The 17,892-nt window shown below is 33.4% G+C and overlaps 1 protein-coding gene across 3 annotated transcripts in view; it reads right to left on the bottom strand.

The window, feature by feature from the left end:
- The window catches only part of senp7b (SUMO specific peptidase 7b), a 47,925-nt gene that overhangs the window by 17,435 nt on the left and 12,598 nt on the right, over positions 1-17,892 (bottom strand). For all 3 annotated transcript variants that reach the window (XM_058760461.1, XM_058760463.1, XM_058760462.1), the window contains exons 9-12: positions 12,935-13,075; positions 9,894-9,927; positions 4,917-5,126; positions 2,221-2,453 (exon numbers count right to left, since the gene is read on the bottom strand). In XM_058760461.1, coding sequence (XP_058616444.1) covers positions 2,221-2,453; positions 4,917-5,126; positions 9,894-9,927; positions 12,935-13,075 — 618 coding nt within the window. The remainder of the gene's footprint in view (positions 1-2,220; positions 2,454-4,916; positions 5,127-9,893; positions 9,928-12,934; positions 13,076-17,892) is intronic.

The raw sequence follows: 17,892 nt of genomic DNA, 5'->3' as shown, positions 1-17,892 counted from the left end.
TGTAGCTTTCATTCAGTTGGAAGATGTTGCCAGTACTGCCCCGCGAGTGCGAGGTCTGACTCTCCCGGCGCAGTGTCGCTTCTCTTGGCGTCTGTTCTGTGCAGCGAGCGGCAGAGGAGCAGCGCATTCAGTTGGCTGTACCGCAGCAGACTTGTCAGTAAATGAGTACAAAACAGCATTTCCAAGCACCTGTCGCTTACTGACTGTTTGGACTGTTAAATTTGAACGTAATTCGTCTGTTAAAATACTCAGTTTGTTACTCAGACGTAGGCAGAGGCGGACAGTAACTAAGTACATTTACTTGAGTATTGTACTTAAGTACACTTTTTGAGTACCTGTACTTTACTTGAGTATTATTTTTTCTGGAAACTTATGACTTTAACTTCACTACATTTGAAAGACAAATATTGTATTTTTCACTCCACTACATTTCTATCAAGGTCCTCGAAGTAGAAAATCATTACTAAGTAGCAGCTCTGAAAGTCAGTGGGTGTTTTTTTTCTTCTCCAAAACTTGACTTTCTTTTTATCAGCAATCACTCTTGTAGGGCTACATGAAGTGATTTCCCAGCATTTTTTTGAACACTGACCAGATGCAAATGTGATATTCATTTACAACAATTCAATAATAAAAAAGTTAATAATGTGGTATATTTTAGACACAATATTGTCTGATTTTGCTAAATTGTGTACGTGTAAATATTACCTATAAAGCCACAGAAGAACTGTTGTGTGTCTCCTAATAAAACACAGGTGTTGGACTTGAAGCAGCACTGCAGACCGTTCTGTGTGTGACATCAAAGTACCGTGAGAGAGATTATTTTTTTGTTTTGATGTCAAATAAGTCTTGCTGTTTTGCTTTTTTGTTAAAGCAGTGTTGCTGTTGTAAAGTTATACAGCTACAGTTGTGTTGCTGGGTTTTAAAGCAGGTGTGATTTTTTTCTTCTTCTTCCTTATCACTCTGTATTTACAGGATTTCACTGTCCACTCTGTTCAAATGTGGATGAATGGCTACACATAGATGTGTGCACACACTGTAAGAGCTGTGTGAGATCACTACCATCCTGCTTTTGTGGGGGTGGGAAGGGGTGTTAAATAATAATTTTGTTTTTTTGTTTGTTTTGTTTTAAAATTCTAAAAGCTCTCTATTCCAAAGATACTACAAGCTAGTCAGTGTATTCAGTAGGTGTAATGTGTTGTAAGTTGCTTCAGAGGTATTGCAAGTATTACGTACAACAATAATAAAACAGTGCATTGACATAAAAAAGGAAATTTATTTTTGGTACTTAAGTACTTTTAAAAGCAAGTACTTCTGTACTTTTACTTAAGTAAAAATCTGTCTTTACAACTTTTACTTGGAATGGAGTAATATTTGACCAGCAGTATCTGTACTTTCACTCAAGTAATGGAGTTGTGTACTTTGTCCATCTCTGGACGTAGGCAGTGCGCTGAATAAGACAAAATGGTAATATTGCCAAAACCACCGCATATAGTCGCTTTTTAGTGTAGATGTATGTTGATTTTAATCAGGCGATGTCGCGATTATAAATCAGGATTTAAGGAGTATAGTGAGAGTGATTTCTGGTTAACATGTAGTATTAATGGGTCGTGATTAGTCACTATTTATATCTGTTTTATGTATGACAACAGAAAATATGTAAATGTGAACAGCTTTATTGGGCATTCAGTTGTATTACAGTATGTGATAGTTCGTGGAGTAGAAAATCTGAAGTGCCAAAACGCAAACTTGACGCAATGACATCATAAATATGCAAATGAATATGTGACGTCACCTGCCGCCACAAGTGTCACAAAATCCTGTGGGAAACAGTGCAGACGTCTTCAAACTGTTTTGAAAAGAAATGGAGATACTACACCATGGTAAACATGCGCCCATCCCAACTATTTTGTGACCTGTAGCAGGCATCAAATTTGAAATGAGCTTATTTTGTGCATAAAATCGTAAAATTTCTCAGTTTAAACATTTGTTATGCTATCTATGTTCTATTGTGAATAAAATATTGGCTCATGTGATTTGAAAGTCTTTTAGTTTTCATTTTATTCAAATCTAAAAAAACGTCCCAACATTTCCGGAATTCGGGTTGTACAAAAGAATAGATAGATGGACGAACAATGAAATCAATGGGTGGATGGAGCAGATTAGATGGACGACCGACAAAGGAATGCATGAATCAATAGATGGATAGACAGATGAACTGACCTTTGCCGTGTCCTGTCCAGCGTCCTTCACGTTTTGTCCCAGCAGGGACAGGAGATGTTCGCCCCGTGCGTGGCAATGAAGCCGATTCAGTCCGTCCGACCAGGACAGAGAGTTACTCAAATCGCTCTGACCGTGTCGCAGGCCAATCACATCCATGAGAGATGCCAACAGAGCCGCCTGAAGATCCTCCAACTGGCCAGTCAACACCAGCAGGACGAACGGACAGGCCTGTCCTGGAAACAGAATAGAAAAATAGAAACCACATTCTTAATTTCTTTTTATTAATTTACTTTGTTTTATTTGTTTATCTGCAGTACATAACTCGGCTCAGATGCTTGAAGATCCATCCAGAAATTCTCACTGGTTGGCCAAAATTAATAAAAAGGAATTAAAAAAATAAAAATAGCTTTCTTTCTTGCTAGAATGCCAAGCACATGAGCACCAGACTGAATTAATTAATCTTTTAATGGCGGCCGCTTCAATCACACACACACACACACACACCTGTTTGCGGTTCACACACATACTGCAGGGAATGCCTTAATACTCAATGGTTGACGGCTCGTCACATGAGCACCGACTGCTGCGATAACCGCATGGTGCCATTAAGACTGGTTCACCATGCCAGCAGCATTCTCATTACATAGATCAAGGGTGTGTGTGTGTGTGTGTGTGTGTGTGTGTGTGTGTGTACTAAGCAGAGCTTGATAAATTTGTCTGTACAAACTGAATGTTAGGTGATAATCACAGCCAATGAGCAAATATGGTTAAATGTTTACTATAAAGTTATGAGAAGCAGGATTTTGGACCGTTGTTCTATGTTATTATTATCATTATTAAATGTATTAAGTTTTTTTTTTAATTTTAATAAATGTTATTTATTAAAATTGTTATTGATAATAAGCCACAATTTTTCTGATAAATATTGTGATTTTCATTTGATTTTTTTTAAATAATAAAATAATATTATTATAATAAAATCAAATAAAATTTAAATAAAATTTAACAATCAATTGTTTCTTGCTTTAAAATTATTAATAATAAACATTTACATTTTTAATAATAAAATAATATAAAATACAATTATTATTAGTAGTAATATTATTGCACTTTTAAATAATAATAATACATTTATTATTATTATTATTATTATTATTATTATTATTATTATTAACAATAATATTAATTTGGGGAAAATCTAATCAAATATTTTTGATAAAATTGCAATTCTACGGCGCCCTTTAAGGGACATGGTGGTGGGAAAAATTCGGGGTGAGTGGAAATAATTCAGGGTGGGAGGAAAAAATATTGGTTACACTTTATTTCGATAGTCCAGATTAGACATTCTACTAACCATAAGTAACTTTGTAACTACGTGTCAACTACATGTCAACTAATTCTCATTAATTAGCAACTATATGTCTACTAACTCTCAGTAGGGTAGGTTTAGGGTTAGTAGAATAAGTTGACATATACTTGCAAAGTTTCTCATAGTCAGTATGTTGTGGACCCATCAAAATAAAGTGTTAGAAGATATTAAGCATACAGTCTACTAATACTCTAACGACTGCTAGTTGACATGTAGTTGCAAAGTTACTTACTGTTAGTAGAATGTCTAAAGTGGACTATCAAAATAAAGTGTTACCAAAATATTTTTCAAATGTTTTGCGTTCTCTCGCAAAACCATTTGAGTCCGGACAAACTCTTCCTGTTTACTTTACAGCTTGCAGTGGTTACAGCTGGTAGTAATAGTAATATTATTAATAAGGTTATTAATATTAGCCTAATATTTTTATCAACTTTTATTATCATCAAATTTGGTCCTTTCGATAATAATATCAGATTTTTTAAAAAACATTAAGCTTTTTATTATGTCCCAAAACCGTGCCTTGAACTAAGCATTGATGTATTAATTTATTTGAGTCCAAGTTCAAAATAAAACACTATGAACCGCTTCATTGTGAACATACCAGCTGTAACCACTGCAATCTGTAAAGTAAACAGGAAGAGTTTGTCTGAATTCAAATGGTTTTGCGAGAGAACGCAAATATCTTGAAAAACATTTTTTCCTCCCACCCAAATTTTTTCCACCACCATGTCCCTTAAAGGGCTCCATACAATTCAAAATGCATTGCAATAATAATAATAATTATTATTATTATTTTTATTGTTACTTTTACATTAAAGAATGTTTTTTATTTTTTTTTGGAATATTTCACAATAAAATGAAAAATAAATAAATAAAAGCATTTAAGAAAAAGATAAAATATCATGCAGTTCTAGTTTAAAGTTCCCAAGTAATGTTGCAACTTGGCACATTGATATAAGATAAATTTTTTAATATTTTGAAATATTCAACTGATGTGTATGGTGTGTGTTTACAATTATTATTATTTTTTTTTTATGTTTAAAAATTACAGATATTTTATTTGTTTGTATTTACTGTACATATATGCTTCATCCAGTCAGAATTTAGAGCAGCTTTATAATTTATAACAGTGCCTTGTGATCTACAAAAGCGCAATAACTACAGCTACATTTCTGATTGTCTGTATTATGGTCTGTATTAATTGTCATTTGTGAAACGTGTTTCTTCATTACACAAGACGACAAAAATAACTTTGATTTCCATACAGAAAAGCATAACTTTCAGCTCAAATGGATCCCTACCCATAATGCTCCAGTGCAGGCCTCACCTGAAGTGTGTACGGTGTGCAGCACAGGCAGCTCTTTCTGGAACAGCCTGGCTTGAGCATCTGACACCATGAGGAAGAGGAGTGAAGGTGCGGGCTCCTCTGTGCTTGATAACAAACTGCCGTCACGGGCCAGTCCGCCGTCCCACACGCCATACAAGAGCAGCTGAGAGCACGACACGCTAACGGCTACCTCACCCTCCCCATCAGCACCTACAAATACAAGAAACAAGCAGGATTATTCGACTTTAGTCACATATATTTTAAATACAGCATGATGAAGCTTTGGCGAAGTACAATCTTAATGTTCTTCTTTTCAAAGAGTCGTTCAAACAAACAAACCAAACTGACATCCCTAGTAAAAACAAAACTGTTGAGTACATGATTTAATGATTTACTCAAAACAGGCAAAAAGATACCAAAACTACTGGCAAAACCAGAGTCACTGAACAAATCTTTGCTCAAAAAGATTTAAATTGATGAGATGAATCAAAATCACCACCATTACTAGTCTAGTGACAAACAGAGAATAACGTTTTCATTTTAGACAGCATTGTATTGAACAAATCTCTCAATTCATTTGTGGTCTGTTTTCTTGATTTGAAATATGTAGCTAAAATTTGACATAAAATCAAAATTGGCATACTTAAAAATGTTGTCATCGTCATGTGACTTGCACATTCACAACTCCTCTCCTAAGGCTTCATGGCATAGTAAAGTGTCCATCAGTTGCGCACTTCGAAATTTTGTCAGAAGCAGTAGGTCATTTGAGAACTTTTTGTCAATGACATTATAAATACTACAAATTTGGATGTTCTACTCTTTTCACATACTGTTTTTCACCTACTATATAAAGCAGACATTTTCAGATGCAGGGTTACGTTAAATTTAATGATAGCTATAGTATCGTTAAATTTAACCAATGGACAAATTGCAATTAGAATCACAAGCTGCTGTTTTTTCATCTGCTGCTTCAAATTCTCAAATTCTTTAAAGTCAGGTGGATTCTGATTGGCTGTCAAGGTTTTTATCATTTATCAGCTGGAAAAAAGTTCTGAAAGCGATTCCAACAATATCGTTCCTTTGTCGTTATCGTTATAGTTGTAGTGTGGACTTCCTTATTCTTACTGAATTAGACCAATTTTTTAAACTTTATCTTTGTTATACTGTAGCTATTGTCCTCGGTCTTCATAATGTGCATGCTAATGGTTAATGCTAACTAATAGCCAAGTAGCTAAGTAGCCACTGTTTTAATGAACTAGCCATGGCACAATCTGAACTCATCAAAGGCTTGATAAAATGCTGTCTTTGGCTCTTGAAACAGGATGGTCTCATTCAAATAATTACCAACTAGCATTGGTACATTCTGCTCTTTAGTGCCTATTTGTCACGATGTACTGTCCCGCCAAATAATTTTTCTTGTCAAATAACCTCTTTCCCTCAGAGATACGTCACATTCTGCAAGTAAAATGGGTTTCAAACAACAACTGACACTGACTTGTCTTTTAGGTGCACAATAGCTAACAACCACTAGAAAAGTCCAACCACATTTTTTTCCTTGCCAAATATCCTCTTTCACTCAGAATTTTTTTTTTCCACATTATTCATATAAAATGGGTTTCAAACAGCAGCTGACATTAGGTTGACTAACTTTTAGGTGCACACTTGCGTACGTACGTCAATGCTAGTAGCTAACTGTGTCACAAACTTGATAAAATGCTCTCTTTGGCTCTTGAAACAGGACAGACTCGTTTAAATGAATACAATGTGAACTAGCATTGGTACGTTCTGATATTTAGCCCCCATTTATCACGATCCCATCACACAATGTCCCACCACATTTTTCTTCTTGACAAATATCTTCTTTCACTCAGAAATATGTCACATTATGCAAGTAAAAGGGATTTCAAACAGCAACTGACATCGATTAACTTTTAGGCACACACTAGCATATACGTCAACACTAGTAGCTAACTGTCACAAATTCATCACAAAGGCTTGATAAAATGCTCTCTTTGGCTTCCGAAACAGGATGGCCTTGTTAAAATGATTTGTTTTAATGTCTCTCGAGTGGGTAGCTTACGCACAAAGACCCTAGAAAGCTAAGAATAGAGACGCACTTGTCTGAAACCCTCATAAGCATCTTATACACACACAGGTGCTCTATTGAATGCATTCAGTAATACGGGGATGACTGAAGTCACGCAAACAAGTTCTCTGCTCTTCCTCTGTCTCACACACATAAATAGAGTCTTAATCTGAGCCGTCTTAGCGGTGAAACTAAGAGCGAGGAGGGAGAGACAGAGGGTCACAGACAGTTGAAGAGAGACAAAACAGGGTGAAGGGTCAAAGGACTCTGCTGGACGCCCATCCAATGAGCCAATCGGTGTAATTATACTTCTTCACCACACAGGGCAGCAAGACATTGGTGTTTTTATACATAAACTTTGTATTAGCGATCAGATTTGCTCACTGGGTGTCCGGATTTTAATATAACACACAACACCTGTTTAAACGAGTCTAGTTTTTCACTGCTCTTCCCAGCATGAGCACCAGACTGAATAAATTAATCCTTTAATGGTCTCACACACAAACTTTCTCAAAAGTAGTAAACCAAATTGACCACATTTCACATTTAATGCCCGCATATTATTCTGGCTTTATAAACTAATATAATCAAATGTAAATATATTATTAAATATATTACTAAAATATTGTATGAAATTATTTTATATTTACACAATTTTTAACTAAAATTTCATTTTATTTAAAAAATATGTAAAACAAAATATTATTTTATTTATTTATGTATAATTAGATAATTATTAAATCTAGTATAAAATAAGTTATTATAGATGTTTATCTACATTTGTAATTTTTAAACTAATGTTTTATTATTATTATTATAACAATTTTATTTTTAATTCTGTATAATTAGATGTAATATATTATTCAATTTGGCACATTTATAATATTTACAGTTTACTTTATTAGATGTATGTTTTATATTTATTTTAAAATTGTTATTATTTACATATTTAGATAGAAATATTATTTATTAGTTAATTATTAAATATAATATTTCATACTATTAAATCCTTTTATGGACATTTATAATTAAACTTGTCGTTTTTCTTTAATTCTAAAAATATAAGTTTTAAAATCTTGTATAATTAAATGCACAGACACACAAAATTGAAAAATATATTTTTACAATTATTTTAATGTATGTATACAATTATAGTATGCACACAAATAAATATATATATATATATATATATATATATATATATATATATATATATATATATATATATATATATATACACACACACACACACACACCTACCGTGGTGGGCCGTCAGGGCCAGCAAAGCCTTCTCTGCTGGCCTAAACATTATCAGAATCACTGACTTAGTTTTAATATTTTTTTTTCCATGTATGTGTATTAAATTATTTCCAATAGTCTATTCTCTTCATTTCATAGCTTTTCTCTTGGTTGTGCTGCTTCCAATAGTGTATGTTTATATTAGAGCTTTTATTCAATCATATTTCAGCAATCGTGTTGCCAGGGTCAAAGAAATCTGCCTAAGGCCTTCAGAATCAACAGTGCAGGCGTCTGCATCTTAAAATCAATGGCAATGAAACTGTTGTTTTAACCAATCAGATTTTAAGTTGGCAGCACCAGGGCCATCTAGCAGGCTTACGATAGCGTCAGCATTTTCTCGTCCTTTGATTGGATGCTCAGAGAGTGTACTAGTCAAAGCTAGCAAACAGCATCACTGAAACCATTTTTGTTTTGACAATATTATTACTGTTTCTCAGGTTTATTACCGTATATGCTGTGTACAGTGCGTTATTGTATATTTTCAGTGCATTCTGAAAAATATTCGCCTTCTGTAAATCTAAATATTAAAGTACTAACTGACCGCGAAAAACAACCACACACCTCCTCAGCACCGGCGCTGTGAAGACTTGTGAAGATGAAAAACTACTAGAATATGGTAGGTTATATTTCATTTTTGACTTTTTATTGCTTTATGAGTTGTATTCTGATGTTATTTGCGAGATATAAAGCGAGGTTTAAGTTTCCGTAAGAATATCTCAGTTTCCCATGTCGAGCTGCATTAACTGGTCTCTTCCTCCGGCAGACCGACGGGGAGACTCGGCGTGAAGATGAGAGTCACAGGGGTACGTTAAAACACATGTATACGCTTTTCTTCATCGTCTTGTATGAATTTTTTTAATGTTACTTGCTCGCTTTCCCAGTAAAGCTGTGCAAACTAGTATTTTCCTCCCGCAGCCCACAGGCAGAGCGACGTTAAATTGTTAGGTCAACTTTAAAACACATGTAATTGCCTTATTTGTTTTATACCAATGTTATCTGTAAGGTATAAATACGTTTGAGTTAATACATGTCTGTAAGAGCATCGGGTGGACTATATTTGTTTCATTTTGTCAGATTAATGCCTCAGCTAGAGATGATGCATTGCGCAGTTGCGACAACTAACATTAGTTGAATTGTGTTAATTGTGTTTCTTGCTTTAGTAATAGCATTCATTCTCGCTACATAAGATACCTGCATTTGTGTGTAATATTTATGGTTTCTATAGCCGTGGCATCATTATGATGGTATTAAGAGGTGTATTAATTCATGTAGGATGCCACTGAAGGCCAAGGTGTGAAATGTACGGCCCGCCACTGATATATACATATATATATATATACACAAACATATATATGTAATAAGATGTAAATATGTTTTCAAATAATTAAATATAAAGCTAGTTCTTATTGTTGAGCCCTGATATAACAGAACTCAGATGGGGAGAACAAAAAAAAAAAAAAAAAAGAAAGATTTATGGTCCACTTTATTGGTCAGATGACTTTCTAGGTTCATTCTCTTTCCTTATTTCTCAAACCCCAATATTTATTGTTTAAAAGAAAAAAGGAGAAAAATAGATTATTAGTTGTAAATACCTTTCAGTGGTACAGAGATGCCTTCATCTGTGATCTATAAAAGAAAAAGAGAAAGAAAACATCACATTAAGACAAAAGCCAAACATGGATGGGATAACAAAGGGTTGGCAGTCTCTTAAACTGCTGACGACAAAGTCTGTTCACCACCAGATATTTAACAGATTGAAGATATAAAAGAGTCTTTCTGCCACAGATGGAAAAGCAGAAAAGAACACAGTCACAGTGGTCAATGAACCCAAACCAGAACAGAGGATGTTCCTGCTGGGATTCGTTCTGATAAAGACAACAAACGCTTGACACTTCCTCTCTGTTCCAAAAATCAGCGTTCTTGCTGTCTACATTGGCAGTTTTTTCAAAGGCAGCATACTTACTGAAACCAACCCCATAAGAGACTGATTTGGAACGGTCTACATAGACAGGAAATACACAAAACATACCACAGTAAGCGTGATAAATATCTATGCAATATGAATATTATTGTATAGCATACAATTTATAATAGAGACTTGCAAAATAGTGCTCATTTTCTTGATTAAAAATCCTACCAGCCTTATGTATCAATCTTGAAATATGACTTTTAAATCTTGAAAGTTTGTGTCTGCCATTAATGAAGTTAAAATGCAAAAGAATTGAATTGTTAGTGTACAAAATTCAAGTGATGATATAATTTAGATGAAAATCAATGTGCAAACTGATGAGAACAAAGAATTGTGTATTGTACTGAATCATTTTAAATTTGCAAAAAAAAAAAAAAAAAAAAAAAAACAAATCGCTTGTGCATTGAAAACCATTGAATCATGAATCAATTGACCAGCCATCAAGCAAAATAATCACACATATAAATATTGAATGCTTGTATTATATTTTACACTAAAAAAAAATTAAAAAAAATAAAATTCTGTAAATAAAATAATTATCATTTTGTCCACCATATTTTTCTTCATGATTTTTATGTATAATAATATTATTATTATTATTATTATTATTCACAGTAGTGTATTTGTTATTTTCTTTATTTTAAAAATATATATAATTAGATTATTTATAATACATATTTAATAAACATGCATTCAATTGTATGTATATATTTCCAACATTGTTGCACCCTGTTCGCACTGAAACTATTTTTGCATTAAAACTATTTTTATTTTGGCATTAAAACTTGAAAAATAAATAAATAATTGTTCCTTTAACAAAGTAAATCTTTATTTTCATATATTAGAATATTTATTATACATATTTAATATACATGCACACAATTATATTTATATTATTTATTTACAACATTGTTTCACTCTGTTTTCGCACTGAAACTGTTTTTGCATTAAAACTATTTTTATTTTGGCATTAAAAAAACTGAAAAGATTGTTTTTCACAATAATGTACATACTTTTTTTAATATACTACAGTATTTATTAATATTCATGTATACAATTATATTTATGAAAAAAAAAAAATAATTTCATATATATAAAAAGAGAAAATAGAAAACAAGGTTCTTTAGAGATCATTTGCTTTACAAGGTTAAAGGGATAGTTCACCCAAAAATGAATATTTGATGTTTATCTGCTTACCCCCAGGGCATTCAAGATGTAGGTGACTTTGTTTCTTCAGTAGAACACAAACGAAGGTTTTTAACTCAAACCGTTGCAGTCTGTCAGTCATATAATGCCACTCAATGGGCACAGAATCTCTGAGAGAAAAAAAAAAAACATGCACAGACAAATTCAAATGAAACCTTGCAGCTCGTGACGATACATTGATGTCCTAAGACACGAAACGATCGGTTTGTGCAAGAAACTGAACAGTATTTATATCATTTTTTACCTCTGATAAACCTCAATGTCCGACTGTCACAACATTCAGCATGTGACTCGTCAACCTGCTCTGGCACATAGATATATATACATGCCTCATTAGTGACAGTTTCTATGGGCCGTGATACGTAAGGATCTACGTATATATCCATGTATATATATCTATGTTCCAGAGCCGTTGACGCGTCGCACGCCCGATGTTGTGGATGAGCTTAGAATGGTTGGACATTGTGGTGTATCCGAGGTAAAAAAATTATATAAATACTGCTCAGTTTCTCGCACAAACCGATCGTTTCGTGTCTTAGGACATCAATGTATCGTCACGAGCTGCAAGGTTTAATTTGGATGTGTGTGTGTGTATGTTTTTTTTTTTTCTCTCAAAGATTGTGTGCCCATTTATGGGCATTATAGGACTAACAGACTGCAACGATTTGAGTTAAAAATCTTCGTTTGTATTCTACTGAAGAAACAAAGTCACCTACATCTTGGATGCCCTGGGGGTAAGCAGATAAACATCAAATTTTCATTTTTGGGTCAACTATCCCTTTAAAAGAGGTTTTGGAACAGGAGATACTGACCTTTTAATCACATCCACACGTTACACACGTGCCCCCCCCCAGCTACGCTCATTAAACACATCCTAAATGAGCAGCCCCCTCCAGGAGAGCAGAACTCTTGCTTAACGGCTCGTAAAAAGAGAGCAGAAAAGCCCCTGTTATGTGCTTTTGAAGCATTGCTGGACAAACAGTGATAAGCTGTGCTGTACTCCGTGTCAGGGCCAGTTTAGGTTATAGCCATCGTTGTTGTTCTAATAAACACGGCTTTCAGCTGCTCCGCAGTGTTTCGGCTTTAACTTTCGGAATTTTCTGGCAAACAAACTTTCGTTGGTCTCTTAATCACATCTGCAGCCCAATGTCGGCTAGCTGTTGCATTGTGGTTTGTAGCAGGAACGGCCAATTAAAATACTGGAATAACAGATGTCCTTCATTATACAAACAACAACAAAAATCAAACTGCGTGATTGGCTGAATGAAAGAGCTGGAACCATGTGTTGGAAACTCATCCGGCCAGATCTGGAAGATGGAACCGAGAGGCCTAATTCAATGTGACCAGATAAGAGATCTTCAGACTGATGTAAAATCTAGTGGGTTTGAGGCCACTGCTGAACCACTTTTATAATTTAATACAACTATAAATAATATTTTCAGCATAAGCTTCTCTTACCACAATTGTCCCGTTGGCCTGCACCTCAATTGTGTCGTAATGGAGCCTGCTGAAGTCCAGTTCTATGATGGAAGGCACTTCTACTTTGGTCGCTGATCTTTCACCTCCTGCGTTTGTCTTTGGGCTCTTTTGGTTCCCTGACTGAAGCATGAAGAAGAGAAGTTGTGCTGTCAATTAACTTGAAAAATTTTACATTTAAAAAAAATGTACTTATTAAATCACACATTTTTTTCTGAAATAATCAGGATTAATCCCACCTAACATTAAAGTTGTTAAATATACTTTTATATTGCAATAATCTTATATTCAGTCTTCAAATTAATGTAGAAACAATATAAGACAGTATTTTTAATATTTGTTTAATAATATCTTTATGAATGAAGGCAATTTTTTTATCTCACTGATACCAATACTACTGATTTCTCTATAAAATTGTTCCCCCTCCCCCCTAATATTTAACTACTGACTATACTAACATTACAGTATAATTGAGAGCCATCAATTTTATCATTTATTAGACTTTAAGAATAACAACTTCTAATTTAGGTGAACTTAAAACAATCTTCATATAAACCCATTATAATACATGTCATATTTAGCTGTACCCTTCAGCAAGTAGGAAATATACAGATATTGAATCAAGTTATCAAACACTAAATTCTAAATTAAATATAGATGAACCCTTAAAGCTACAAAAGTTATTGATTTCCTCTTTTCATTTGTTCTTTGTTGTTGCTGTGTTATTAGGTTATTTGGCTGCTATTACTTTAAGAGCTGCCGCTGCTGAATGTGATGCGGATCGGACATGCATGCTCGTAGTTTCACTTACGCTCTAAAGTGCCCCTATTATGGATTTTTTAAAATTACCTTTCATGCAGTATGCAACACAGCTCTAAGTGAATGAAAACATCCTGCAAAGTTTTAAATCTGAAAATGCACCGTGTATAAAGTTATTGTCTCTCAAAAGAAAGAGTCGACTCGGAATCATAGAAATGAGTCATTTTTAAAGCGAATCCCAAGCCGTTTCATATTGCCCGCCCACTTGTTGGTCTTTTCACCTTGGTCTGAATGAAAATGCAAATTCATTCTTTACCACTAGGTGCCGCTTTTAAAGCGGTAAAATAGCTGTTTCCCCGGTAAAGCTGTACACAAAGCAGCACTGCGCTCACAAACGCTGCTTTATCAGGCATTACAGGCATGATGAAACGAAAATGAGACCAATCGGACCAACCACAGCAGATTAGCGTCACACAAAGGAGGGGTTTGGAAAAATTAGTCGTTGAGCGAATCGTTTGGGAGTCGTTGAGCAAGTAACGTAAAAATAAATGCATATTATAAGACAATGAAATTGTTTTTTGACCTTGCATGCATGTCAACCTGTTGTTGGGGACTCCCAAAACCAAAATATGAACATTTCATTACCCATAATAGGGGCACTTAAATATGAAATGATACAGGCTACAGCACGCCACTGTATTTGTGCGTGCGGTGGCCAACACTAGCTCTGCACCTGCGTTAACTGCGTTAAATATTTTTAAACTGGAAAAATTAATTGCCTGCATTAGCGCGCTAATTTTGACAGCAACAGTATATATACAAATATTTGAGCAGAAATATGCCTCAGGATTTTAAAAACTTTAAAGAAAAATACATAGAACATGAGTAAATAGAGGTGACAACATAATGGTTTGGGAAAATTGTATAATTATTATTTTATTATTATTTGACTCATTCTAGGGACAAAACATGTTCCTCAATATATAGTAACATTAGTTTTTTTTTATTTGTGTTTGTTTGTAAATTACCACAATTTACTCAAACATTAATAATTTAATTTTAATAAGTAAATAACTATAATTTGGTCAAATTATTATAAAAACATGAATTTCTAACATTTTTTTTCTTAAATACACAGCCTATTTGATCAAAACTACAGTAAAAACAGTAATATACATGATCCTTTAGAAGTCATTCTAATATTCTGATTTTATGCTCAAGAATCATTGCTTATTATCAAAGTTAAAATCAGTTGTGCTGCTTAATATGCAATTTTTTTCAGCTTTCTTTAATGAACAGAAGGCTCAAAAGAAAAACATTTATTTAATTTTTTAACATTATACATGTGTCACTTTTGATCACGTTCATGCATCGACACAATTATGTAATAATAATCAATGCTTTTAATATACAATATTGAATTTTTGGTCTTCGTTTTTCTTGGACGTAATGAAAACCAACAGAATACACTTTTTATAAACATGTTTCTCATTTCGTTTGCATGCCAGGCTGAAAGTGAACACACACCAACTGATATTAAGAAACACCTGAGTCGCATTGCTATTATCATCCTCAAACATCCCAACCCTGTGATCAAGAGCCCGAACGCTTCTCTCAAAGACGTTTCTACTTCAGAATAGAGAGCAAATCCAAAACGCTGCATACCAAAGCTAGAAGCCTCTCATACCAGGGTGCCATATTGAATTTGTTCTACGGTCACAAAAAAATAACGCAAATTGAAGATGTGTCCAGCTTGGACAAACAAAACTAACGATTCTGACAAAGTAAATTCGTTGAAAGGATTTGATGAATAGTTGTAAACAAGGGCGAACCCAAAACTCCACAGACATACTGATCAAATCTAGGCTTCAAAAGACAGCTGTGCATGAAGATAAGTTGAAATGAGTCAACATTTGTTTAGCATAGTCCTTCGGCAAAGTTTCAAAGCTTCTTCAAACGAGACTGATTCTCGAGGACACAAAAGCTTTATCCAAATGGCGCGAGTTGGATTTTAATAATGATAAGGACATTTGAAGATCAGTCAAAGATGTAACAGTTTTCCATTCCACATTGATTAGGAGAAAAAATATTTATACACTACCTTTCAAAAATTTGGGGTTGGATAAATCTCACCCTGATACTACAGCTAATCCATCCTCTAAGTTATTGAATAAATTTATCACTGAACTTAATGTAACCGATCTTTGGAGAATCCAGAATACTACATCTAAGGACTTCACTTTTTTTTTTCTAAAAAGGGTGGAACGTCTGATTGGAGCACCTTTCAAATTTTGTAACAACACACCCTTATGGCACAACTTTTTTAAATGTTTTTTAACAAATTTTTTATGTTGAAATCTGCCATTTGTCCAGCCCATTGGGCAGAAACACATGCAGTGACTTACATGATAACCAGGGGACTCTGCTCACTTCAAGAACTAAGAACTAAGTTTTGTTTACCAGCATCATCATGTTTTGTCTTTTTTCAGTTACGTTCTGCTCTCAAAGCCTATGGAGTTCCCTGGGCATCCCCAATTTCCTCTCATCCTATATAGGATTGGATCGCACCACCCTCTGGTCAGCCATCCATTTCTTTAATATATAGTAAGCTTAATGATCACACTGCAAAGTCTCTTTCTATTAAATCTTTCTGAAATCGTGAATTAACAGATTTTGATTTATCGGTCGACTGGGAGAGGGTGTGATCTAATCTAATCTTAACTTCTAAAAACTTGGCTCATCATCTTATCCATTTCAAAGTCATCCATTGAGCATACATAACTCCTTACAAGAAGTTTAAAATGAAACTGCAATCAACCTATAACTGTCATATCTGTAACACTGTATCAGCAGGTACTTTTCTCCACATGTTTTGGGAATGTCCAATTGTTGTCAATGGAATTCTGTTTTGTCCTTTTTACTACAGATTGAAATTGAAATTGTTGATAGTGTGTCTGTTGTTCCCCCCTCCCTGTTGTTTGTTTGAGTGGATGTTGTTTTGTTGATTTGAAAAAAAAAAAAAAAAAAAGTTGATCACAAAAAAAAAACATTTGAGGTCAATAAGAACTTAATTATTTTATTCAGAAAGGATGCATTAAATTAATAAACAGTGACAGTAAAGACATTTATAATGTTAAAAAAAGATTTCCGTTTCAAATAAATTATCTTTTCTTTCTATTTGAATCTTAAAAGTATCATGGTTTCCACCAAAAAAATAAGCCGCACAACTGTTTTCAACATTGATAATAATAATAAATGTTTCTTGAGCAGCAAATCAGCATATTAGAATAATTTCTGAAGGATCATGTGACATGGAAACTGGAGTAATGATGCTTTGCATAACAGGAATAAATTATATTTGAAAATATTTTAAGATAGAAAGCAGTTATTTTAAATTGTAACAATATTTCACAATATTACTGTATTTATGATCAAATAAATGCAGCCTTGGTGAGTCCTTGTTCTTGTCTACCTTTGGGACACATAATAAAAACATCTAAAAAAAAAAAAAAAAAATCTGATTTGTATATAGCCCTTGTTTATTTCATACAGTGCAAAAACTCTTATTTTTTTATTTAATTTATTTATTTGCAATTTTAATGTGTTAAGGTGTTGAAATATAAACATATCTGCATGTTAGTATAATGATTTTATTTTAATAATAAAAAACAAACAAACAACACGTATCACTTGGACTACCACATGATTAAAATTAGTGCTGTCAAACGATTAATCACATCCAAAATAAAAGTCTGTTCACACAACCATGCATGTATATATTTAAGAAAAATATGTTACATTTATATATTAAATATATTTATATATAATATAAATTACATGTAAATATTTTCAAAATAAAAACTTTTATTTTGGATGTGATTAATCGCAATTAATCGTTTGACAGCACTAATTAAAATATTTTAATAATCATGGTTTATCTTTTTTATTTTATTTTTTATTTTTACTTAATTTTTATATTCTAATGTAAATGTATTCAGTTCCATTTTGAGAAAACTAAAATGTGACATTTAATTCAGAACACAAATTATATATTCTACATTTACGCCAAAGCGCAGGAAAAGTAAAAACTCAATAATTCAATAATAAAACAACTTCACCCACACTTTGCGGACTTGATTTCACACGTTTTTTCCACTAGCCTGAAAATCAGTATTTCACCA

Source organism: Onychostoma macrolepis, chromosome 22, assembly GCF_012432095.1.
Source record: "Onychostoma macrolepis isolate SWU-2019 chromosome 22, ASM1243209v1, whole genome shotgun sequence".
Classification (NCBI taxonomy): domain Eukaryota; kingdom Metazoa; phylum Chordata; class Actinopteri; order Cypriniformes; family Cyprinidae; genus Onychostoma; species Onychostoma macrolepis.
This window is presented reverse-complemented; position numbering and strand designations above follow the sequence as displayed.